The sequence below is a fragment of the Coturnix japonica genome, chromosome Z, assembly GCF_054131305.1.
Source record: "Coturnix japonica strain WE chromosome Z, WE-NBRP24, whole genome shotgun sequence".
Classification (NCBI taxonomy): domain Eukaryota; kingdom Metazoa; phylum Chordata; class Aves; order Galliformes; family Phasianidae; genus Coturnix; species Coturnix japonica.
Window position 1 is genome coordinate 55,739,736 of NC_140702.1, and position 26,888 is coordinate 55,766,623.

The following is a 26,888-nucleotide window of genomic DNA, read 5'->3' on the forward strand; positions in this document are numbered from 1 at the left end:
ACGTATTAAAAGTATTTATTAAATAAATGGAGCAAAATGAAAAGGTATCCATTCAAAAGAGCACAGGCACAAAGTTGCTTGCGTAATCTGCATATGCAGAAAGCCACTGCAATCTTTTTTTAATCCCCATTAATTTTTAAGATAAGCATAGCTATCTGCAATACCACAGCTTGACCTGTTTCATCTGTTTTGCAGAGACTGTTGATCACTCCAAATGCAGTCACCAACTCCTTAGTTATTACAATAGACCCTTGTATTAACAACTGAAGAGACTACAAAGCAGGGCATGCTGGGGAAAGGCAAATAATTCCTGTGAGCTTCAACATTACCATACATAAATTGAATTAAAAGTCAATATTCACCATGATTAAATAAAGGAGAAAAACCTCAAGGACAATTAACAGTCTTGCTGGGATTTAACCATTTTAAGATACCAACTGACAACTGAAATTCAAATCCAAAAGGAACAGGAGTTTGACAGTCATCCGACTACTAAAATATATCTCCACATTTTTAAAGGAGAGAAATAAAAGACAAACTAGAGCAAAACCCAGGAAATAATTTCCTTGAAATCTGGCTATCTGGATTGCAGGTTTAATTTCATCTTCCAGGAATGCAATTAATAGCTTTTTTTACACCTACACTACTACTACAGAAAAGAATGCATCTAAGGAACAGAGTGCAAAATTGAGGCATGAAGATCAAACTTAAGCAGTTAAAACTACTTCAATAAGTGTTGTAGACTTTACAATTAAAAATAACGCACTCCTTGTCTTTTCCAGGAAAGCTGGAACACTATTAGCTTATTACAATTCATAAAGGATAGCAGATCAATTACGTTTACTTCAGAGGCCCTAGAAAAGCACTACAACTTGCCTTTTTCCAGAATGGAGTATAAGCTTCAAAGGTCAATCTACTACTATCTCATGGTTTTCCTTTAGCACAGCACTACCAGTTCTCCTATCACCATCTAACTGGGTATCTGTATATTTTCCTTGGTCTCTTTCAAGATCATGTATTTTCTTCATTGGCTCCTTAGAAAGGAAGACGCCACTAACCTGCTGCATGGAACCTGTACTTGTCAAAATAAATCTTCTGCACTATGCAACTGTCTGTACATACAGAGTTACTGCTTAGAGTGCAACTGCTGCATGGTAAAAGTTTCTCTAACATCTGAGATCCTGATCTGAAATTCTCACTTCATTGTTGTAAACAAGTGTAAGAGGATCAGTATCATTGTTATCTGGTTAAGGACTATTCAGTATAAAGGCAAGAACAACAAAAGAATTTGTGTCAGGGGAGAGTTGGGTTGGGAATTAAAAAAAGGCTCCTCCCCAAGGGCAGTCAGGTCCTGGCAGGCCACCCAGGGCAGTGGTCATGGCACCAAGATGACCAAGCTCAAATTGCATCTGGACAACGCACTCAGACACAGGGTTTGCATTTGTGATACTCTATGATTCTATGTAGTTAAACATGCAAAATTAAGGAATAAGTTAACAGAATAACAAAGACCTGAAGTCTTCAGCCATTTAAGGAACAGCTCCAATATAGCACTGAAGAGAGTCAGCCTGAACTTCATTAACCAAGAAGAGATAAACTCTGTCATCATAAGCATTATGAGATTTAAAGGGGTTGGTGGGACTATACAAAGATCATTACAAGATAAGAAGCACGTGAGAAAGCAAAACTTATTCCACTACCTCCAGGGACAGGCCAAAGGCAGGAAGAAACAAGGATCTAGGTGAACAGGAAAGAACAAGTGTGAGAAACACAAAGGAAGAAGAGATGGGCTGGTGGTCAATACATGTGTTTGGCTAAGCCCTGCACCTGAACACGGTACACTATCTTCTTGTTACAGCATTTTTTAAAATCATAAACCACACAGAAAAGAATAAATCTGTAAGACATGCTGCATTAATGCCACATATTCATAGCTTAAAAAAAAATACTTGCAGAACCAACATATGAGATATCTGTCTTCTGTTTGCATATATCTACTGGACCACTATGCTACTGAGATTTAAGACCCAATTTTGAATTACTAGTACAGTCTGCATCACCATGAATGGTGAAATGAAAAACCGGAGTTGGCCACAGCCATTTTTATATAAAAGAAGCTGCTTTCATCATTCAGCTTTCATCATTCAGGAGACTGGGACCCAGGAAGAAGGAAGTGAGCCGACCAGGTGAATGAACTGCTGTGTGCATGGTGCCACACTCAGGACTTTGGGTTCTTTGACCTCAGTCACAACTTTAAGGGACAGTGAATGTAGATGGGACACAACTGAACAAGAGGGGCAAGACTGTTCTGGGCAGCATGCTGGCTGGACCTGCTAACAGAGCTTTGAGCTAGATTCAACGGCAGAAGTGAATGCAATTATGAGTAACAGAGAAGACCCAAGGTACACTGCCACTCTAGGAAAAAGCAGTGAAAAAAACTCACATTTGTCCTAAAGGAATTCAGGAGGGCTCCTCATAGAAAGTAATGTGACCAGCAGCTCAGCTGAAGTATATCTACACCAATGCATGCAGCATGGGAAACTAAAGCAGAAGATGGAAGCCATGTTATAACTGGAAAACTACAACCAGACTGCCACTAGGAAAATGCAGCAGGATATATTGCACAGTTGGAACGATGCAGTTCAAGAGCTACAAGATTTTTAGAAGAGACAGACAAGGAAGGCAGGGAAGGGAGATGCCCTCTCTGTTAACAGATGGGTAGACTGCAAGAAATTGCCTCTGAGAAACAGCTGGAATCAGGTTGAGAGATTGTGGGCAAAAGTTTAGGACAGGAATAATAAAGGACATCAGGCTGCCTGATCAGGAGTCTGTTGACAAGGCCTTCTTGCTTCAGCGGATAACCTCCTTGTCCAGGTATTAGGCAAACCAACAAGAGGTGAAGCACTATTCCAGCTGGTGCTCACCAATGCAAGAACATCATTAATTAAGAATGAATGGAGTTCTGGGCTGCAGTGACCATGTCCTGATTGAGTCTGTGATCTTGAGGAATGTCAGCCTGACAAAGAGCAGAGTCAAGATCCTCAACTTCAGAAGAGCAAAATTCCATCTGTTTAAGGAATCTGGATGGGATCCCCTGGGAATCCCCTTAGGGACAAAGTGAATGGAAGAGAGCCAGCAGTTTTTAAGACTGTTTTTCTGACTGTGCAAGAGCTCTCCATCCCCAAGCAGACAAAATTAAACGAAGGAGGCAGGAAACCAGCATGGCTGAAAAAAAGACCTGTTGGTCAAATTGAGGGATAAGAAGGAAATGCACAAGCAGTGGAAGCAGGGGCAGGTGTCCTGGGAAGAGGACACAGATACTGTCCACATATGTGTAGAGGTAAGATCAGGAAAATCAAGGGAGAAATGGAGAAGAACCTGGCAAAGGATATGAAAAATAACAAAGATTCTGTAGCTGTCTCCTCTAACTGGAAATTGTAAAAATCACTCCCACTTTTAAGAGTGGAAGTAAGACCTGGGGAACTACAGGCCAGTGAGCCTTAAACCTTTGCCTGGATAGATCATTAAACAGAGCCTCCTGAAAGCTATGTTAAGGCACATACAAGGATGTGATATGAGACAACCAGCACAGCTTCAGCAATGGCAAATCATGCCAGATCAGCCTGTAATTCAAAGGGATGCAGACAAGCTAAGAAGTGGGCCCAGATGAACCTAATGAGGTTCAACAAGTGCAAGGTGCTACACCTAGTTCAGGGGAATGCCAGACACATAGACAGACCGGGGGAAGAATCCATCAAGATCAGCCCTGGAAAAAAGGACTTCGGGATTCTGGTAGTTGAAGTTTGGGGCAAGCCAGCAATGTACACTTGCAGACAAGGCCAGCTATATCCTGGGCTGCATCAAAAGAGAAGTGGCCAGCAGGGCGATTGTCCCCCTCTGCTCTGCCCTTGTAAGGCATCACCTACAGTACTGCATCTAGGTCTGCAGCCCCCAGCAGCATAAAGACATGAAAACATCAGAGCAGACACAAAGGAAAGCTATGAAGATAAAGAAGAATAGAGCATGCCCCTACAAATAAATGTTGAGGCAATTCAACTGCCTGGAGAAGAGAAGACTTTGGAGAGACTTCATTGCAGCCTTCCAGTACTTAAAGGGAGCTTATAAATAAAATTAAAAAAAAAAATAAATCCCTCCTGTTTATTATTATTATTTTTTACACTGTCTGATAATGACAGGTCAGTGGAGAATGGTTTTTACACTAAAATGAGATTTAGGTTACAGGGGATCTACGAGGAAATTCTTTACTCAGAAGGTGATGAGGCACTGGAACAGTCTGCCCAGAGAAGCTGCAACTGCCTCACTCCTGGCTGAATGAAGCAGGGCTCTGGGCAGTCTGATCTAACATGTGGCAACCCTGCCCACAAGAGGGGAGCTGTAACTCGATTTCCCTGAAGCCCCTTCCAACCAAAGCCATTCTGTGATTTCATTATTCATACATTCTGATAAATGGCACTGGCATAAAAGGATAAAATTATTAATCTGTACACATTCATCTTTAAAGATGATACAGAAATGTAAGTTCTATGTAGAAATCATGCAGACTACCCATGTCATAACTGGTATTAACCACACTTATCATTTAAATACTTTCATTTAGTGTTGGAGTGTGTATTTCTCCTGGTACTACCAAAGCTCTGGATTCTTACTTATGTCCATGTTTCAGATACCATTCTCTGTTTTTATCAGTTCTTTGATGACTTGTAAAACTTTATCATCTAGGGAAGAAAACACAAACAACAGTAAGTAAAAAAGAATAAACTTAAAAACAGATTCCCCCTAAAAATCCAAGTAAATCAGAAGATTAATCTAGCTGACATAGAAAATTAAAGAAAATTTTATTATTTTAGGTTATAGTGGACCCTAATGTAAGACAATGAGCATCTGGGGAGCCAGCTAGCAAATTCTGTCCACATGATGCAATTAGCAAGCTCATGAATATATATATATGCCATGAACTGGTTGTCATGGTCATTTCAGTATTTCACAAAAGAAACTGAGAAAATGACTGTGCAACTCCAAGCACATTAGCACAATGCAGCTCACTTTCTCCCCATCTACAATATTCTTCTGAACAGCTAGTATTCAAACACTTAAGCTGTGCTCCTCTATCCCTTACTTCAGGGAGCAGACATGCAATTTCACCCTGTTAACCTAAACTGTGAGATAACTCAGATAACATATAAGATTCATCCAGCACATGTCACTTTATTTCTCTTATGACAAGTATATTTCACCACGTACTACCGTGATCTTAATATGTTTAAAGTAACAGTTGTGCAGATCACCATGCACCTTTGGATGAGCTTAAAAGCACAGAGGAACTGTACTGAACTTTTGAATTTCTCTTTAGATAATGAAATTTTGTTCAGGTTACAATGATCCTGTTGAAGGTTTAGAGTACCAACACTTTGTCGGATCTGCCCCAAGTTCCATTTACTAAATACTGTAACAGCAATGCAAGTTACCTTCAAGTGACATTTTAGGATTTTCAAGCTTCTTCTGTAAGACAGACTCTATGAGAACTCTCAGTTGTTTGAAAATTACTGCTATCTTTACAGGAGCCTAGAAAGAACAGAGAAGACAAACATTTACACAACTGCCAAAGGTATTCAGTACAAAAACAAAGATAAAAAGAACTACCTCATGTACACAGGTGCTCATAATATTCCTACAAACATTAAGCACACACACAGTTTTAAGTGCATGGATAGCATATTTATGAAATAACTAGGCTTATACTGCGCCCTCTAATCTGTTCGCAGCTGTTGTTAGTAGCATCACTGTCTAAAGAACAGAAGAACTTTCCGACAGATATCAAACAACCAGCATACAAGGAATTTATTAACTGGTATCTGTATCCTCCTTTTTTTCTAATTGTTTTTCTTTCCCCCAGGGTTAAGCTGAAAACACTTGCAGTTTACAGCTTTCCTTGAGTGTAGTCCAAGGCCCCCGGAAGCACAGAATTCTGTAATCAACTAACTAATGTTTGCTACTTAACACAGCACAGAGGATTTTGGCATGTGACCTGCTTCAGTTTGTCTACAAAAATACAGTAAGAAAATGCATTCAGTTTTTCCATTCCCAAATAAATCTTAAATTTGTAAGATAAACCCATCCCAAACCAAGCAAACAGGTATTTTCCTTTTTCTTTTTTTCTTGCAGCAACAAAAAGCAAAAGAAGTAGTGTTTCAAAGATAAATAGGTACCTGCACACTTGCAAGACTGCAGGGAAGGGCAACACACAATAGCACATTTGCTTAATGGAAGCAAGGTTTAGTTTCTGTTTCAAATACCTTCTCTGCAAGAACACTGACTTTCTTCCTGAAGAGAGGGAAGTGATTTGTAATAAGCTGCACATTATTAGACTACTCCTTGTCCTGCCAGCTGTAGAGATTTCACTACACACATTTTTCCATCATTACCTTGAATTCTCTCCTTTCCTTCCCTCCCTTCAATCTACATAAACAGTGTTCAAAAGCAGGACTTCAAGACTAAACATCAACTGTGTAACAAAGAAGTCACTGGAAACATTAAAACTAGTTACCACTCCAGCACACCTGAAAATGGATCCAGCCATCAACTGTCAGAAGACGCTCCCGATGCTGGACTTCTATATCCCCACCAAAAAGCAAAATGGGGAAGGGTGATATTAAAGTGGTCTCTCTCAAGTACACTTTTGCATACCTCACCTGTTCATAAACAAACACAAGAATTAAAACCAAATAGAAATCCCTAAGATCTACATAAATCAAATATAAGTACTTTGTCCTTAAACAACCCAATCAAAACAAATTATTGTACACAATAGTTGGTGACATTTACCTTCTCTATAGCACTGAAGACAAACAATTAAACCACTTCAAGTGACTAGGAAATTGGTTAAGTGCTACAACTTCCTTGTTTAAAATCTAAATTTCATGTCTCTTTTCTGGTGAAGGCTGTGATATATATGTTACATCTGGCTCTGGAGCCTCTCGCAAATGGAAAGAATGAACTGAAACAAGAAGGGTGCACTTTCACATAGAGGAGTCAGTCTTGTTTGTTTCACTGTTCACAGAATAATGTACATTAGGAGATTAGACTCTTAAAGATGAACCAGATGTTCACATATATTTTACACTAGTGTATGTTATTTAAGCTTAGAGGAGCAATGCCAGTTTTGCACTACCAGCTATTTTCTTAGTTAACTTTTTGATAGAGCCATAACTTTACCTTCTCCTGGTAAAGAAGCCATCCATATACCTGTAGGTCTCGATTTACTGAGGAAGGATGTACTTGTGCTTTACCCTGAGCAGTTTCTACCAGGCATGCCAGTTTCTCTGTGATGTCCACAGATTTTGTATATATTATTTTTCCTACGTTGTCATAAAGCCCTGCAGTCAACACAGCTTTAAGAAGAGCAATTTCATGGAGAGACAGGGATTGTGTGGCTCCATTTCCATCCCACCGATGTTGAGTTGTTGGTGCTGTGAACCCTGCTGCTCTGACCACTCTTATGAGTTCTTGCTTCACATCCTGAAATTAGTAAAGTAATAGTAAAACTAATAGTAAAACTCTACATTTGAAACAGGTACATACTGAAATCTGTACTTATGAGGTTAATTAATTAAGACTATGCCTTATCTTTCAAGCTGCATGACAGATCTCATCTAAGAATGAGGAAGCGTTAGTATTTTAATTCACAATTTTTTTACTTTCTGATGGAAATAAAGACAATTTTTTTCCAAAGCACATACCTGCAAGGATGTACACCAACAACGAGCAACAACAAGAAGCATGCATGCAGACACAGCTACCTGAATTGAGAGTATGCATTTCACAAGTCCCTAACAAGTTGACTTGTTTTGGCCTTTTTTGGTCTCATCTACAACAACTCCTCTGAAAGTAGTGTCTTCTGTTTTATTATGTTGGCCTATGACAGTGATATGGCAGTACAGATTGTCACCAATATTCCATTAATTCTGTTGCCATGCAACTGACAGCAGCAGAGCATCAGTCTGACAAAATAGTGTCTGACATGGATGTGCAGATGAAGAAAAGGTATGTCACTGAACTCTTCCATGTGAACAAGTTACACCCACTGACATTCATCAGTGCTTGTCAAACATTTCTGGAGACCAAACAGAGGATGTGAGCTGGGTGGTGAATTTCAGTAGTGGTGACAGTGGGTTATCTCCACTGGTAGAGATCCTGACAAGCACAGAATGCAGATTGTTGTATGTACATAACTGGTAGAAACACACAGCTAGCAGAGGAGTATGTTGAAAGAGTATTTTGTAGCTGAGAATTTGCCATATCAAATAGTGTTATTTTGCTCTTTGCATCTGTAGTAGTTCTCATGAAAATCAACAGGAAGCTTTCACAGTGATCTATGTGAATAAGAACTTTGATATATCATCATTTTAAAAGGGTAAGATGCTTTTAGGGGAATCAAGTGCAGAGCGTAATTATTTCATTTACCTCCAGAGTTAAGAGTGAAGTTCTATTAAGGAAATTTCTTCGACAGTAGGTCATTTCAGCACGATGTCCTCCTTCTTGCCGAGCCTTTTTCCACCTAAGGAAAAAAATCCATCTTATTACAAGCAGAAAGGATAGCGTTCAGAGCACAATAATACTCCCTCCATACTTGCACTATGATACTCAATATTCAGATCAACAAAGCACAAAGACAAAAAAAAAAAAATCCTCTAAGCCCAGGATAAAAAGAACCAGTATGCCAATGGTACATGAGCAAGCATATTTTAAAGAATACGGTACCAAGCAAATTATCCTTTTGCGTTGACATGTTTAACAATCTATTGTTATTCTGATGAGAAAAGCTTCAGGAACAACCATTCAAAAGGTGCTTCACAAAGACTATTTTCAGAACTGCATTACTTGCATTACAAACATTTTGTCTTAAGAACAAGAAAATATCACTTACCCCAGATAAGCATTGTAGATTGTAATGTGATCTGAGACTGCCAGTGCTATAGATGATTTTGCAAGATCTGCTTCATCTTTCCGACCAATTGGTGTAGTAAATGGTGATTTTTCTGTCATAACAGCAGCCAAGGTTGCCTGAAGTCAGTAAAGCATAAAACAGTTCAGAGTATTGTACTGTAACGCTCCAGATGTAACACACAAATAACTTTAAATTTTCTCTTACATTAGTATTTCATAATTTCTGATTAACTTATTTATATTAAAGACAACTTACACACTGTCCAATAAATAGTGACAAAACTAAAGTACTGAATCTCAGAATGCACACAAAGTGGTTTGTCACATGACAGGAATATGAAATAAGATACAGAGACAGTCAACAGATTCAACAACAGCTGGTTTAGGTTACGCCACATTAACAGGAGAATTTTTGATTTACACAACAGTTCCGATTTTCAGATTTCAGCAGCTAACATACTCATGTGTTCTACAATTTGCATGCATCCAGGAATAACTGAAAGTGTAAAGTACACCACAGTGCTCACATCGTAAGATACTGTGTCAAGTTCATTTGCAGTAACTTTCTATCAGGACATTCTTAGCCTACAACATCTGCAAGCAAATCCAGACCGGTATTGCTCATATGTAAGAGCTTCTTCTACAAGCATCATAACCCCTGACATCATAACTGTGAGAACTGCAGACCAAGTTTGACTACTCTCCTATGAATGGCAACTGGAGTTTAAGAACATTTACATTACATTCTCCCTCCAGGATATTCAGGTTCCTTCATCTTAAGTAACATATTTTAACCTCATATTTCATTGTTTCAGCATGCTATTTTGCAATAAACTGGATAAAAAGTTAATATTTTCTTTAAAAAAAAAAGAAAAAAAAAAGAAAAAAGCAAATTAGTATGGAAATGATTTAGATAAGCATGGATGGCAATATTTGTTTACTCACCACAGGATCCAAGCAGCCAAATATAGCTCCAAATATAAGCATTTTGCCAATTTTTACATTGACAGGAAGGGCTGCAAGGTGCTGGCCCAATGGAGTCAGTTTGGGCTCATTTAGCTGACAAGCCCCTATTTTCCTCAACAGGTTCATTGCATTACCAATCACTTGTGGTTGTGGTGGATCTAATGCTCTGGAAAGGAAGTCTTCAGGAGAGCCAAGGTTGCATTTCTACAGAACAAATAAATAAATTTCAGAATAAAGTCTACTTGAACAAAAATCAAGAGAAAAAAAGACAGTAATTCAACAAACTTTTACAGCAGCTACAAAAGAGACTGGAAAACTTGTCCTTGTAGCTAAAACCCCCATGTTCCTTCTTCTCTTAGCCAATCTCTTGATTACAAGAATGAAGATGCCTCCCTACACTAAGTTTACATAACTTCACTGTACAGAAAGGTTAGTATGGCATGGAGACTGATCAGTGTTATCACTGGTGAGAAGTAAGCATCAGACTGACAAAACTGCAGAGACACAATTCAACATCTGGGCACTAATTTGCAACCAAAGTTAAACTCTTTGCTACAACCTAGCATTTTAAATACAAGCACCTTAAAATTCTTGGCATAACCATCCCGAGATCCAAAACAGTGGGGAGGGGGAGGGAAATCATTCTTCTGCAGGAGTTTTCCCGTGCTCTTACTCAGAATGAGGGAAATGGGCACAGAATTGTTTCTTTCAGCAAATATCAGTTCAAAGGATACTTAACTGAATTTGCTTTCTCAGTCAGCGGTTAAGTGGAGTACTTTCAGATCTAATTCTCACTCATTCAGCATGCTCTGGGTTCTCCATGACACAAGGGTGGGAGAAACTCTGCTAACTATGCCAGATTAAGGCAGTCTTAGCAAGACCCTTTTTAGCTAACAAAGTCAGTAATTTCAGAACTAAAGCCATACCATAATATGAAGGCATAATTCTTCCAAAGGCACACGTAATATTTCTGGAACTGAATACTCCATGAAACTTTCAAACCTGCAGCATCAAAAACAAGGAATCAAGGATGTGCAGTTTAGCGTTAGAATTCAAGTTGTAACCTTAGGTTCCAGATGTTCATTCTTTAAGAATATTCTTTTTGGGGACATTGAGGACATGCATTCTAATGCATGGATAAACTGCTCATTAAATTAAGATGTGGTATTCTGGGAGGCAGAGCTTTAGTGAAAATGAAGAAAAGGCAGTAAAGATCTAATTTTCAAGACAAAACTAAGACTGTTTAACACTTCATTGAAGATCTTCAACTTGCTTGCACTTTTACAGTTGACTTTCTAGTTTGCATAATTAAAAAAAAAACTTCAATGAAACTTGTTTTTCTCAGAAAAAGACAACGGTATTTTTGTGATTTTCCAAAACAAGTGCACAGTACCTGTCTCTTGTGTACATTCGGAAGCAGAATCCATCCCTAACACGCCCAGCTCTTCCTTGGCGTTGCAAAGCACTAGCTTTGCTAACAAAAGTCTCCTCCAAGGAACTCATCTGACTACTTTCATGGTACCTTAAAAAAAAATCATAAAGCAAGTGCCAGTTCAGATTTCAGAATTAAAATTTTGATGCATATTTAATACATGACTAAAAAGAACTGTCTATCAAAACTATATTTATTAGTATTTACTTGATGGTGTTCAGTTTGAAAACTAAGCATATCTGGGTATTGTATATGAAAGAATCTTAGATACAACTGATGAACAAAAGTGTAAAATTTGGGAAAGAGTTGTAACGTTAGTATATCAAGTTCATCTCCCTAGCAGTTTAGAATTGGTCATACTTGTGGCAACCAGGCATGGACTCAGATGTGAACGATCCAGGCTGTTTATTACAGCTTATCACATAACATGACCACATTCACAATCTTCTAGCCTTCCCATCCTCCTGCACAACTTCCCTATCTGCCTTTACATTTCAACAAAGTATTCCACAAATAATCCCTAACTGCATACGGTGGTTATCCAACCAGAGCCATGGGCCGTTCCTTTTGCTTTTCTTGTCTTCTAGAGATGTCCCTGGTTCTCAGCCTTGCCTTCTCATGCTGATTATCTTGCTTCACAGCTGCTGCTCTCAATAATCTTTCTTGTATTCCCATGCATACTTTATACAGATTTACACATTGGAGATAGAAAAACATTAACTCTTAAAACCTGGTATAGTATGAAAATGCTTTACTTTACTTCAAAAGTAAAGCTTCAAAGCTTTACTTCAAAACAGTACTTAGTCATGATGATTCTTTTCCATAAGAAGTTGCCCTTATTCTTCCCTTATTCCCTTATTCCAATCTTGCACCTAAATTGAAAGCCACTATATGAGCTTACTATCTTTTTAATCTGTAGGTTAGTAAAGATACTACAGAACACCCTCAGTGCTAGCCTGCAAACATTACCAGTAATATCAGTCATGTTACTGATGGAAAAAAAAATCCCTCACCTGTTTTCTTTTGTTCTTCCAGAATCAATTACGAAGACAACATCTGGTATTGTAATACCTGTCTCTGCTATATTTGTTGCCAAAACAATCTGAAATAAAATAGCAAAAATAAAAGAAAAAGTCAGTTTTCATATTTGAAGTCAATACTTTGAAAACATGGTTAGTTTCTTACCCAGAATTATTTTCCTAAGCAATCTGACATAGCATTAAAACTGCATGAGTTGAAAAACATCTGTTTTCCCCAATTAACAGGGGATCAGAAGTTGAGTGAATTTCATAAACACATTTTTAAAAGACTCCATCAAGATTTCTAACAGCTACTACCTGCTAAAAATAGCCAATATGACTAGCCTGGCAGTAACCAAAATACTATTTCTGAAATAACAAGTTATGACTGCAGTTAAATTATAGAAAAGCAATAATTAAAACAGCTCTGAAAAACATTAAGTTTATGAATTTACATGATTACTGTCAAGGTTTTCATAGCATGTTAACTTAATCTATTACACAGCACCAGCTTAGAATCACAAAATTGCAGGGGTTGGAAGGAACCTCAAGAGATCATTAACTCCAACAGCCCTGCTAAAGCAGTTCCCCTGCAATAGGCAAGCATCTAGACAGACTTGAGTATCTCTACAGAAGATGACTCCACAGTCTCAGGGCAACCCATTCCAGTGTTCTGTCATCCTTACCATACAGAAGTTCTTCTGAACTTCCTACATTCACATGCTAGGCCATTACTCTTTGCTCTATTGCTACACACCACCATTTGCCTCCCACCTCCATTTATATATTTATTAACATATATCAGATTCCCTCTCAGTCTTCTTTTCCACAGGCTGAACAGACACCTGTTACTCAGCCCTTCCTCATATTGGAGATGCTCCACAACCTTTAACATCTTTGTGGCCCTCTGCTGAAAAAACAGAAGAACTGTTTCTTTCTAGTAAGGAAGTTCTAAGAACAACTGTCTGTCATGTGGTTCTGTATGATATAATTTTAAGAAATTATTTCTTTCAGTGAACTACTTTGCCTTTTTAACTGCATCATACCTTTCTAATGCCAAGAGGAGGTATTGTAAACGCAGATGCTTGATCTTGTGTTGAAAGAACAGAATGCAAAGCTATCAATCTGTGCCTAAAATAAGAAATTACATTAATCAATATGTATACTACCATACAATAAGACCAGAACAATGAGAGAAAAGTTGGAGAAACCAACTAGAATGGACACAAGAAAAAAATAAGAATTTTGTATGGTTAGGCATGTCAGGCATGAAATCCTTCTGTATTTTACTACAATTTTGAGAATAGTACTGCAAACACCATTAGCTTTTTAGAGATTTTTTTCTTTAACAACAATGTAGAAGTACTAGTACTACTGTAGAACTCCAGGTAAATTTACACAAATAGCATAGCAAAAATTGGAACAAGTCTGAGTTCTTTACACTATGCTTCTGAGACAAGGACTGTCACTAAAGCTTTGTACATAACCATAAGCAGCATAGTACAAGTAAGAGAAGTCTTCAAAAAGAGTCAGACACAGATTTATGGTTTCTGCTCTTCTAGGCCTTAAGTATATCTATGAATATTTAGAATTTGACAGCAAATATTCATATGTTATATCTTTACTATCCTTTATTTACCCATAACATAAGTTTCAACTGTACCATCTCTAAGCACTTCTCTTTTTTTGCATAATAAATAAATATATTTATAAGTGGAAAGTAGGCTCAAAGGTGCAATTATCAAAATCGCTTTCAAGAATGGCAGACCATAAAGACAAAGATGAATATATTAGTCAGATTAATCAGCTAATTTTATAGAGGATATCTACATTACCTATCACACAAGCTAAATCTTCTGTCAGTTGAAATGAGATCATACAACTGCTGGATATGAGCAAGGCCCGGTAAAAAGACCAGCACAGCACCTTCAATGTTCCTGAACTGGGGACTTGTATCTGGAAAGTTACAACAAAGACAAATAGTTGAGACAATCTTGTATTTGTAAACAGCTTCATCTGGTAACAGAAAATATTTCTGAGGCCTGCAGTGTTTTATTTTTACTTAACTTTCTAGGACATTCAATATAAAAATGAATACAAACATTCTTATTACTAGTAAACACTGGAAAGTAAGTAGAAAGGGCAATCACATGTACATAAACATCTTAAGAAGTACCTAAGTATGCAAGCAACTCCAAAATAAGTTCAAGGTTGATCTTGTAAGGATTCATATAGAACACTGCTTGCTGGGTCCGACTGCTATACTTTTGGTAGTAAGGAGCCAAATCAATACCAGATCCAGACTGGACTGGGACATACTCCTAGAAAGGAAGAAAAAAAAAAAAGTTTGGTGTTTTAAAACAAGAGGAGAACGTCTATCTGTCACTCACTTTAGGCCCCTTTAAGTAGATACTGTGATAAGTAACAATTAATTGACTAACTTCATGTGGACATCAGTGAGAGTTTGATTTAATCAAAGACATCTATATCACCAGTGTATATATACAGGATGTTTGTTCTGCAAACTATACAGTGTCTATAAATATCTCAGAGATGCATACTTGCAGGCCTCCACATTAGATCGTACTGTTGTAAGTCATTTCATTGTTAATCAAAACACTTTAGAAAGAAGCTTGCCACCACATTCTTATGGACTAGAGTCTCAACACATAAGTAAAAAATGGAAGACCACTTCCGAGTACATTGACTTCAACTAAAACATGTTGCTGTGATGTCCTGTGTAGACATCACTCTGGACAAAATTTGCAGAGAACAGCATATTCTGAATAGGTACACCTGTGTCATCACACCAAACAAAGTGTACATGCAGAAACCTCAAGACAGCAAGTTGTCTGATAGACATGAACACATTAAAGCTGCCTGAAGTCAAAAGACATTTGTAACCTCAAGAGTTGTAATTCTGAAGCATGTACAACTGTCACTGTAGAATGGTTATAGTATTAATCATAGCCTGTTGATCCAAAAAGCTCTACTGTCTTACAGAAATAATCTTATTTGGCATGCCAAGCTGGAGGATCTTGAGAGGATGTGGCCTTGTCATTTCTTTTTCAGTTCACTACTGAGAATAATTCTTTGGGAGAACTAACTTAAATGCTTTTCCCAGATGCTGATAACAGGTCTAGAGCTGGGAGTCTCCACAAGAGAAACAACAGAACTCAGTGTCAAATACATCAAAATTATGACAGCTATAAAGGAACTGGGAGATGAAAAATATAAGGACATAATATTTAGGAAATACTTCATTTCCACTGCAGAAGAGCCACTGTGTCTGTCTTGAATCAACTGCTGAAATACTATTTCCTTTTACACAATCCAATTAATTATATGTTCTTCAGAGTAATAAAACAAATCTAAAAATGAAACTAGAAATGCTTATTTTACCTGATACTTTGCAGTGCCTCCTCCTTTTGTAGTAACATTTATCACTACTTCTTCTTCTTCTTCTAAGAATTTCTGACAATACTCTGAATCTTTTTCCAGAACATAGCCAGTTGCTTCAATTACATCTTCAACATGGAAAACCTTCAATGAAAAATCCCCAAAGACATAAAAAGGTAAGTCAAAAGCTATTCAGCAGCTTCTTTGTTCTTTAAGGCCTACATACAGAGCTGAACATGGTGTCCTTTCCTGTTTTAACGCTGTAATAGATTTGGCAAATTTGGCTTAATTTCTCATGATTTTTGAAAATTTAATTTAGAACCAATGAGTTCAACATGCCCCATATAATAATCAACACTGCATTTATCATAGCCTATAATGAGTATAAGAAACACACAACTTTGTCATTGCACCGGTGCATGTAGGAAGTATCCACTCATATGTGGAAAGGACCAGAGGAATCAACCTCTCTCCTTTTTGTGCTGTCTCAGATGAACAGAGAAAAATAAAAATGTCGCTGCCTTCAAGCAAGAACTGATTTTATATCTCTTTCTTTAGAGATATTCAAAATCTTCCCAGATGCTTTCTTGTGCAGCCTGCACTAAGGAACCTGTGTTAGCAAGGGGGTTGGACTAGATAATCTTCAGAAGTCCCTTCCAACTCCTATTATTCTGTAAATCAATGGATAACTTACCAGAAAAGAAACTAAATCCATACAATATTACAATTCAAAGCAGTGAAACAATTTTAAGTTTTCAAAAAGGAAAGAGTCTATTAGTCATTGAAATACACGCTTAAGCTATTTTTCTTACAAAAATTACTTAGTTAAATTCAATAGAGATGCTAAATAGGCAAACATGCTACAAGTACATACAGAGTGTCTTTTATAATCAAAGAAACATTCATGTACCTCAACAGGATAACTTCTCCCTGAGATCCTTAAAATGGGGCAGTGTGAGAAATAGCTGGAAAACTTCTCGCTGTCTACAGTAGCACTCATCAAAATCAGATGCAGGTCTGAACGCTTATGCAAGATCTCTTTCAGGATAACTAGTAAGAAATCAGACTGGACACTTCTTTCATGCACCTAGAAGCAGGAAAAAAAAACATATCATAGAATCACCAAGGCTAGAAAACACCTTCAAGATCACCCAGACCAACCACCCATCTACCAGTATTTCTGTATTAAATCATATCCCTTAGTACATCTAAGCATTCACTGGACAACTTGACCACATCCCTGAGCAGCCCACTTCAGTGTCCAACCACTCTTTCAGAGAAGAAAATCTTCCAAGCATCCAACAGAAATCTCTGTCACAACTTGAGGCCCTTCCCTGTAGTCCTGCCGCTTCTTGGGAGAAGAAGCCAACCCCCAACTTGCCAGAACCTCTTTTCAGGTAGTTGTAGACAGTGATAGAGTCTCCCCTGTGCCTCCTCATCTCCAGACTAAACAACCTCAGTTCACCCAGCTGCTCCTCATACAACTTGTGCTCCAGACCCCTAACCACTGCCCTTCTCTAGATACACTCCAGGGCCTCAATGTCTTTTTTGTAGCAAATGGCTCAAAACCAAACACAGTACTTCAGGTGTGGCCCTCATCAGAGCTGAGTATACAGAGGAACACTTTCCTGCTCCTTGCTGAGAACACTTTTTCTGATACAAGACAGGAAGCCATTTGCCTTCTTGGCCACCTGGGCACACTACTGGCTCATGCTTATATGAGTATCGAGCAACTCCTCTAGGTCCATTTCATTTCTTCTGCAGCCTTCCAGCCACTCTGGCCACAAGAAGCCCAGACAGTGCTGCAGGCTTCAGGCAAAGCGCAGGAGCTGGAACTTGGTCTTGCTGAACTTCTTCCCACTGGCCTCAGCCCAGTGATCCTGCCTATCAGATCCATCTGCAGGGCCTTCCTACCCCTAGGCACCAAGACTGAAGGAAGTGCGGATTTGTCACCTGCTTACTTACTGATGGTGCACTCAATTTCCTTACCAGGTCATCAATAAAGACATTAAACAGGACAGGCCCAGTACTGACTCCTGGCAAACACTGCTCATGACCAGCTGCCAGCTGGATGTGACTCCACTGCCACTCTCTGAGCATAGCCCTCAAGGCAATCTTTTATCCAGCATGGAGTATACCTGTCCAAGACACAGGCTGCCCAGGCTGCCAACCTCTCCAGGAGAATACTATGGGAGACAGGGTCAAAGACTTTGCTGAAGCCTAAGCAGACTACATCAACAGCTTTTCCCTCATCCACCAGGCAGGTAACTTAATCATAGAGGGAGACCAGGCAGGTAAAGCAGGACATGCCATTCATTAATCCACCCTGACTCGGCCTGACCCCCAAGCTGTGCCACAAGATGCTGCATGATCTCACTCCAGATGATCTGTTCCATAACCTTTCTTGGCACTGATGTCAGGCTGACAGGCCTGTAGATCCCCAGATCCTTCTTATGATCTCTCTTGTAGATATCATCTATAGAAAGGTGCTAGAAATCTAGGCCCAGGGTAACCACAGTTTCAGTAGAACAAAAAGATCTGATAACCTCATCTACAATAACATGCGATACACTTGAGAGAAGACCATCTTCTTGAAGTTTCCGAAGCAAAACACCTGTTGTACAGTATAGTAGTCTAGTGGCTTCTCCTGTTCTTGACTCCATACGAATTTGATACCCACATAGGGAGTTCTTTAAGAGAAATAACAATATGTTAAAAAATAGCAATAATTTAAAATATCGAACAAGCAACAGATACTCAAAATTAAATTTAAGCATTGTTAAACTCTGATATTGTACAAGTTACTTCCTAGCTGGCATGTTAAACAACCACCATATTGCTTTTTCCATACACATTTGTCTATGCTACAAAAGGGAAAACACACATTAGAAGACAGTACATTTCTCCAGAGCAGTAAGGAGATGCTATCCTCAGCATTCTTTCTAAGGGTTCTTGGCAGTTCTCAAAAATATTTTTTGAATGTAATTATGGACCCCTCTAGCAATTTCACACAAAGACTACCAACAAAACATACAGGACCTTGCTTTTCTACAAATAAAATAATAGCTTATTTGGAAGGGACCTCAAAACTGAGGCAGACTTGAAGACAGATTTGATGGCTCAGCTTTGTCCAGCACAGTTGTCTCCCCATGATAGAGATGAGACCTCTCACAGCAATCTGCTCTAGTGTGCTACAATCCCCATCATGAAGCACTTCCTCTTTCTCACTTTTGTTAACTTTTCTTAAGAAATCATGTCTGCATACCCAGAGGTATACATACAGATGACAAACAGCAGACATAGCAAAAAAAAAAATAAATAAAACTTTTTTACTCCTTACGCAATCAAGTAGTTATGTTTTTTACTTTGTAATAAGTATCCACCTCCCTAAATTAGATCAATACCAGAAATAGGAATCAAGACATTTCTTACTTTTCCTCCAGGTCCAGACTCACAGCCTAGCTCTTCACAAACCCTTGTAGCCAAGCTCACTGCTGAGATTCTTCGAGGCTGCGTGCACACAATATTACATTTACTTGTTCTCTCATCCAGCAACAAGTCTTCCAGCAAGAAATGGGGCACCTGGGTACTCTTCCCACTGCCTGTTTCACCAGCTACAACAACTACTCGATGTTTTTTAAGAGTTTCTACAATTGAATGTCTGTGCTTAAATACAGGTAATTCCTGTCTTTCTTTCAGAAATTCTTGATATCTGGAGGAACTTCGCAGCTTTCTGAACAAATTCCTTGAAGGTTCCAAATTATCTGTGTTTACAGTCTCAAGGGAGAGACTGCTGAAGTCCTCATCAGAAACTAGGTTCTCCCAGGAATCCTCAGGACCTTCAGATACTTTTGGTTGCTTTTCAGATTGTAGCTGCTGCTGCTGTTTTAGTTTGTTTAATAATTTAGCAATAAAGTTATCACGAGGCTTGTTAGTTTCTATTTTGTTTTCTTCTTCCTTTTTCTTTTCAATATCACTCCACTCTAGCCAGACATCTCGGTAGGTAGGAGGCAGCAACTGATGAACTGACTTTGGGAGAAAAAATAAAAAAGTTACTCTGCATACTACACACAATATTGTTAATGTTATGCATAAGTGAACTTGAATACCAGCAGATAACATAAAACATGGAATAAGGAGATATTCTAAAAACAGAAGCTATGAAAATAGCAATATAGGTATCAACAGTGCTTTACAGTCTTAACTAGTTTGTGTTCTTCACGACACTGTAAGAACAGCTTTACTACGGATTAACTTTTTCTCCATGTGCTGTGACATGTGTGAATCGTGTCACAGTAAAATCAAATTAAGGTATAGCTCAAGCAAATAATGTAATTGGTAAAATTTAAGTAAACTGTTTATAGAATTTAACTAAAGATACTATAATGTAGAAAAGCAAAGAAATTCCATGCTGAAAACAGAACCACCAGTGTCTTACCTGTCCCTTGGTTAGATGATACAGAGCCAAAGTAGCAGCAAGATGTTGTGCTTGCATACTGTCTTCTGTTACGATTGTAGGACACATTGTCATTACATCATCTGATGATTTAGTAACCCTCACCCTTAAAGACAGATTCATACCAGCATTTCTCTTAGTCTTTGTTAGCTATATAAACAGCACACATGTTAATGTTTTTTGTTTAAAAAAAAGGAGTAATAATAGAGAAACTAAGCAAGTTCACTGTTACTCAACAATCTTTTGTAATCAGAGACAACTGATAATGTTTAACTGAATAGCAAGAAATGTTTCAGGGGATTTCAGCAAAGAATGTGTGCTCCCTGCTCTTATGTTGTCTTCATTTTGTTTAAAACAGAAGTATTGATACCCATACAGACCATCATTAAGGTTAGCTGCTTTGGAAGGACTAAGCACTTGTATAATTACTTGATATAGATTAGATACTGAAAGGATAGTTAAACAGATGTTAACATCTCAGCAGATTGTTAGCAGATACATGCCAGACACAACTGCAGTCAAATTTAATATAGTCTCAGAGGAACAGTACATTCAGACAGGTCACAGCTTCTACCTTAAGCAGTGAGAAGATGACATTTTCACTGTACTTTACTAAGTAACTTCAAGAAGTACTGCTAATTTGTAATGCCATGTTTACCTTATATATACCTGTATATGAAAATATTCTATTTCATAGCACTGTATTATAGATTCACATTAAAAAAGAATTTGTATGTCTTGTTACAGATTAATGGTAGTGCTCACACAACTCTCTAACTCCCACTTTAAAAGAAATCCCAAAAGTGGATTACAAAAAAAAAAAAAAAAAAAAAAAGAAAATCATATGTCTAAAACCAAAGGTTCAACATGTTGCTTTGAACAAGAATTCTAGAAGTCAACCAAAATTATCGCCCAGAATTTGCTTCAGAACAGAAACTGAAGTTGATAAACTAAGCCCTTTCAGGGATCAGCCAGTTTTATTTTTTGCCATTGCGTCCATCCTCAGAATTACTTCTGTAGAGCCATTCAGAGTAAAAATATATCCCTGCTAGACAATAATTACTTTGGACAAACACCCTATTGTCCACTTAAATCCAGATCAACCTGACAAAACACAAATAGCCAGCATATCTATATTCAAATGAACGAAAAGGAAAACTGATAAGACCATGGGAAATACATACCTACATTTCCAGTATCTTCCAACTGGAACCTTTTCAAAAGCAGGATTTGGACTCTTGGGAAAATTCTTCCTGCACCAGTCAATCAAAAATTGTTTTGGTGATTTACCAGTCCAGCTTCGAGCACTATAATCAAAATTTCTTATATCTAGTGGTTCTTTCTTTTTGGCTACAAGAGTAAAATGATACACATTTTAATTTTCCTAAAGTTTATTTTACTTCTATTACAATCAAGAATCTTAAAATTTTCATTCAAACTTGTTTTTATTGAAACAGACATTTTTCTGGAATGTTGTACAGGTCTATGGAATAAATATAAAATATATAAAAATAGTCTTGATACCTGAGAGAAATCCCAGCTTCTTCAAAAGGAGGTATCTAGCAGGATAGTAGTTAATTACTGCAATATTATTTTTGCCATCATTTGATAGCTCAGTAATTTAAAAGCTTTTACCAGTGCTCTGTCCAAAACTAACATAATAGTTTGTAGTTTTAAAACATATATAGTGCAGAAAGCTGAGAGGGTGTGAATTAATGGCAATAGGCACAAGTCCCACAGCAATAAAAAAAATGCAAGATTTTAGATGTATGCCAGAAACAATTTGCCTGCAAGTGTTTAAAAAAAAAAAAAATACAGAGCCTCTAATATCAGCTAGGTCAGCAAGACAGCCCAACTGCCTTTCCCCACCATGAGAACTTCACAAATACACAATGAAATGTCATTTAATCCTTAACAAAGTGGTACTGTAAATCTGTTGTACTGAACAACTTTCAAACCTTTTTCTTCCTTTGCAGCACCATCAGGTTTTTCAAGCAAACTCAAATTCAAAGTGGTTTCTTGAGGTTGAGGTGGGGGAACTTTTTTCTTTTCCTTCTGTTGTTGGTTTGATGTCTTAATAGCTGGATCAAAGACAGGATGCTCTTCAAGCATTGCCATTTCTGTCAAAGAGAGAATATAACTTATTCTCATCAACTGCTGATTATCTGTGTTTAATTAATTACATCAATTCATACTGAGAATCCAAAAACTCAAATTAATGAAACAATATTGACTTTTCTAATTTAATCCCCATGAGAAGAATAAGTTCAGGACAGTCTGCAGTTCACACTGCGCACACAGTGGTGTGAAACATGAAATAAGTTTAATCTTATTCAAGCAATCTATTTACGTAACAGATACATAAGCCACTAAATAAGATACTGATTTGCTTGGCTATACCTTGTTGAATTCTTCTTATTTTCTCTTGTGCCACCTTCTGGCCTTGCTTGTCTTTGTCTTGCTTGGAGGTGCTTGCTTGTTCTTTTGCTTCTGAAAGCTTTGCAGCCAGATGTACATACCTTTCATTCTATTTCAAACAGTTAAAAATTACAAGCTTAATATTGTATGCATTTTTTAAAATGTTTTCGTGAAAGTTGCACATCATTCCTTATATCAAGCTTGAAACCTAGCTGTTCCTCATTTATGTAACTAATTAACAGTTGAAACCTCTCAGTTCTACAGTGAGACTAGGAAAGGAATTCTTCCTTCCCAGCAAAATGCATTCAGTATTCTGAACTCTGTCCAAAAAAGAGAGGAAAAACAACTCAGGAAAACTGCCAACGTATTTCCACTCAGTTGCCTGCAATGATGTAAAATCTTAAGATTACCTAAAAGCAGACTACCTGTTAAACCTGCAGTTTTTAACAAATAGATCCACAAATTGCAAATGTATTAGACTTAAGTTTTTCAAGGACTTCCCATGAAACATTCTGTCTTACTGGGTCAAACTTTTCTTCATCTGCCTCTTTCACAGATTCATTTTTCTCTTCATCACTCTGTTGCTCAGCATACCGCAGAATCCACTCCTTCATGCTCATTTCTTTCTGTTCCTTCATATTTGTCTCCTAGACAGAGTAACCAAAATTACAAGTATTACAAGAAAAAGTAATGACATTTATCTCAATAGTAAGAAAACTACTGTTTAAGTTTATCACATAACTTGATTTATATTCCTGTACAAATGAGAGTCTTTCATGTCATGAAGAGAATGAACCCACTCCCGGAGAAAAAAAATAAGCTATGACTTACAATTAGTTAACTCAAACAATGAACTACAGAATTTAGAAGACTCCACATGGAAAAAAAAGTTAACTTTCACATGACTGCTCCAGTGTAGTTAAAATAATGAGACAATTATTAAACATAACCTATTTTCAGAATTTTGCCATATGAGTGCTGAAGTTGTTGCAAATTCCATGCTTTGGAAACTTTTGTGCGCTCTTACCACCACATACAAATAAATTGCATCAATTACCTTAGTTTCAGGGCTATTCTCTTTCTTTTTCTTAACTGTTAAGCGAGGTGGAGGTTCACGTTGTGACACAGGAGAACAAAATTTTGCTCTGGGTTTATGTTGCTGCTCTTCAAACTGCTGGCTAAAGCCTTCTGGCAAGGCATCTTCAAAATAAATAAAAAAGTACAAAACAGGTCACGTATTATGTCAATAATGACTACTGAAAATAATCACTTAAAGCATGTTGGGTACCAACTACAAGAATGTAAAGCAAAACCAGTATGCTTGAAATAAAAGTCAAGCTTTAACAGTTAGGTAGGTCAGTACTTGCTTTTTGGACTTACAAATAACTCTACAAGTAGGAAGAAAAGGACTAGAAGATTATAAAGTATCACAAAAACAGTCAGCAGTACAATTAGGTAAAGAACAGTTATGACTACTTGTCTCAGTGAAACAACCTATTTGACCACTGTGAAGTACTCTCACATCAGAGCAGGTCAGATTGTTTTATTAAAAACTGTAGTCAGTTCTCTGCCATCATGCTTACCATCAGGAAGGTTTAAACAAAGCCAGTCGAGTGCAGAATGAAGATCACCACCATATAAAAGTGTATTTTTCATTGCTTCTTCAATGTGCTCAGTCTTAAAAGAAAACCTTTGTAAAGCCATGTAGACATCCTATAAACGACAAGTTTTAGAATATTAGTATTTAAACTATAAATATCAATTTAATATAGGCTCACACTCCTATTTCCCTATTTTCTAAAAAACTGGTATTAAAAGGGCACAATAAGGATAAATTAACTTATCAAAGGATGGAGAAGAAAATCCTGCTTTGAGTACAAAGCTTACAGTAATTTTAACTGTAAAGATACACATATACACAAAAATAAAGCCACATCCCATCCCAGGAAAAGGGTACATACTTTCAAGTTAGAAGGGTAAATCTGCAATTTTCCAGCTATTATACAGAACCAATAGAATAAAAAAATATAATCCTTAGCATGGTAGACCATAATCTCAGTTCTTCTATTTGTTTGAAAAGCGACTGTGGTTACTGAAAGCACAGAGACATCTTTTCTGATAAACATACTAACTGACTCCACTGGCTAATTATTAATGAAATTAATGGAAAACATGGTACACTAGCTTGTATTACACACGGGAATAAGCAAGGACAGAGGACACCATTTCAAACTCTACCTGTAGTTTCTTAGCAGTCAGTCTTTTAGAAATCATCCCTTTGTCATTGTTTTGTTTTTTATGGTCATTGATTAAATCAATAATCCTTTTCTCCAAATTACTGCTTATCATTACCTGCAAAAGGGGAATGAGTCAATGCAAAACATCACAAGTTTTTATGACATTTCAATGCTCTTCATGACTAGAGTAATGGGAATACAGACGTTCAAATACATACTTCTCCAGTTTTCCACAAATGTGGCAATAGTTTCTTGCAAAAAGGACAGATTATTATTTATTTTTTTAAATTGTATTATTTCTACCTGAAACTGAACAGTTCAATCCCAATTAAGGAATGCTCATTTACACCTCCAAGGGATAAACTACTTCCTTTTTTACAGTGTAGATAGTGTGTACATAGCCCTGCATGTAACGTATCTTTTGTTACTGATACAGGTGTTCTTCTGCCTTAATAGTTTACCCTATTTCTCAAGGCAGACTCAAAACTTCAAGTAGTTCAAGCACCGAACCCTAACACATGAATGTATTAGGGTAATGTAATGAACGTAGCTTACTTGCACAGCAATTAGTAAACATTTCTCAGGTAAAATAGTACCACAAAAAAAAAAAGCTGTTTTACTCACCTTAAGAATAGATTTATCTTGATTTGCAGCTGCAGCAGCATTGGAATCTATTGGTGAACTAAAACTGTAAGTTTTTGGACCTGCAAAATGCAGTAACCATCAATTACATGAGGAGAACACAGAGAACATTTTTTACAGTTTTAAAGAAGATCTAGCACGTGGCAGGTTAGCATAGAGAAGGATTACACTATCATGCCTGTAGCATGTGCATGCATAATGGCTATAAAGTCAGTGGTACAGAAAGACTTTCTACCAAGGAACATAGCATCGCCCAGGTCAGACTGCCAAGACCAGCCAGTCCAACCATCTACCTCATCAATATTTCCCCATTAAACCACATCCTTTAGTACAACACCTAAACATTTCTTGAACAGCTCCAAGCACATCCCTGGGCAGAACCTGACCACTCTTACGTTTTTGAGAGCAACAGAGAACTATAGTATTATAGACATAGCACATGAAAGGCATCAGAAGACAAATCTGAGAAAACAGAGCAGGTACTAAGAGGCTCAGTGAGTCTAAAACACAGTATAGTGGAAGGGACTGCAGGACACCACGTTAACAGGCAGTGATCTCCAACAGCCAGACCACCACATGGTTCTCTCACAGACCAAATATGATAGACCTGGTGTGCTGCAAGAAGCTGGTAGTGCTATGGGGTACCAGTTCAGGGCCGCTCCCAGCAGTCTGCCCTACTGCTCCCACTGCCCAACCATGGTGTCGCCTGCCCTGCACTTGATATCACCTAGAAAAGCACATCACGTGAAAACAGAATACAACCCAGCGTTCAGTGCGTATATGGGAAAAACACCACACGAACACAGGCAGGGCTGGCAGCCTCCCGAAGGGGCTGTCTGTGACCACCCCAGCGGCAGACAGCGGTAAGATCGCCCTGGAATACCCCGGGATGGGGCGGCCCAGCAGTTCCACGAGGCCGGTCCCCGGGCTGTACTCCCTACATGTCCGCTCAGTTCAGACCAGCTCCTTCCCGCCCGCCTCCCCCCACAGAGGCGCCGTACGGGCGGATCCGAACGCGACGCTCGCACCGGACAGGCCGCTCGTCCCCGCGGCTGGGCCCCGCTACCTTGCTTCACGCGCGGCTCCTTGCAGGCGGGCGGCGGCCGCGGGGCCGCTCTGCTGCCTGTGGCCTCATTGGCGGCGGCAGAACCGGCCTCGGCAGCGGCTCGCGATCGAGCAGCGGCGGTGGCCGCGGTAGCAGCGGACACAGCATGGGCCGAGCTGCCGCCACGGTGCTTCTTGTTACGGCCGCCCATGACGCCCCGAACCGGAATCGGAAGCGGCTGCGAGCGCGTGTGTGGAAGCGGCTCCGGGTACGGCCCGCGCTCCCGCTGCCATTGGCCGCTCCGCCGGGT

General features: G+C 38.4%; 1 protein-coding gene across 4 annotated transcripts; it reads right to left on the reverse strand.

Moving 5' to 3' along the window:
- On the reverse strand, window positions 1-26,808 carry DHX29 (DExH-box helicase 29). Of its 4 annotated transcripts, none has more exons than XM_015848710.3 (27): window positions 26,600-26,808; window positions 25,516-25,595; window positions 24,893-25,006; window positions 24,238-24,367; window positions 23,712-23,854; window positions 23,176-23,301; window positions 22,637-22,763; window positions 22,195-22,356; window positions 21,421-21,489; window positions 20,219-20,283; window positions 19,213-19,809; window positions 18,327-18,470; window positions 16,691-16,867; window positions 15,784-15,924; window positions 14,558-14,702; window positions 14,217-14,337; window positions 13,428-13,512; window positions 12,376-12,464; window positions 11,324-11,452; window positions 10,857-10,932; window positions 9,910-10,134; window positions 8,945-9,081; window positions 8,482-8,575; window positions 7,234-7,536; window positions 6,579-6,710; window positions 5,487-5,583; window positions 1-4,736 (listed from the first exon to the last, which is right to left on the reverse strand). In XM_015848710.3, the coding sequence occupies exons 1-27, from the start codon at window positions 26,787-26,789 to the stop codon at window positions 4,681-4,683; spliced, it is 3,954 nt and encodes a 1,317-aa protein (XP_015704196.1). In that variant the 5' UTR covers window positions 26,790-26,808; the 3' UTR covers window positions 1-4,680. The 4 variants fall into 4 exon arrangements, with proteins under 4 accessions (XP_015704196.1, XP_015704195.1, XP_085384575.1 ...); XM_015848709.3 differs by having other exon boundaries at window positions 20,219-20,342; window positions 21,421-21,586; XM_085528449.1 differs by having other exon boundaries at window positions 20,219-20,342; window positions 21,421-21,586; window positions 26,562-26,808.
- Between the last annotated feature and the right edge of the window lie 80 nt (window positions 26,809-26,888).

Coding starts and splice junctions, on each gene's coding strand:
- DHX29 (XM_015848709.3), bottom strand. CDS start 26,789: ATGGGCGGCCGTAACAAGAAGCACCGTGGCGGCAGCTCGGCCCATGCT. Junction 22,357..22,636: donor AATAAGAAGAATTCAACAAG/GTATAGCCAAGC, acceptor TCTCTTTGACAG/AAATGGCAATGCTTGAAGAG. Junction 6,711..7,233: donor GGCTTCTTTACCAGGAGAAG/GTAAAGTTATGG, acceptor GTTTATGAACAG/GTGAGGTATGCAAAAGTGTA.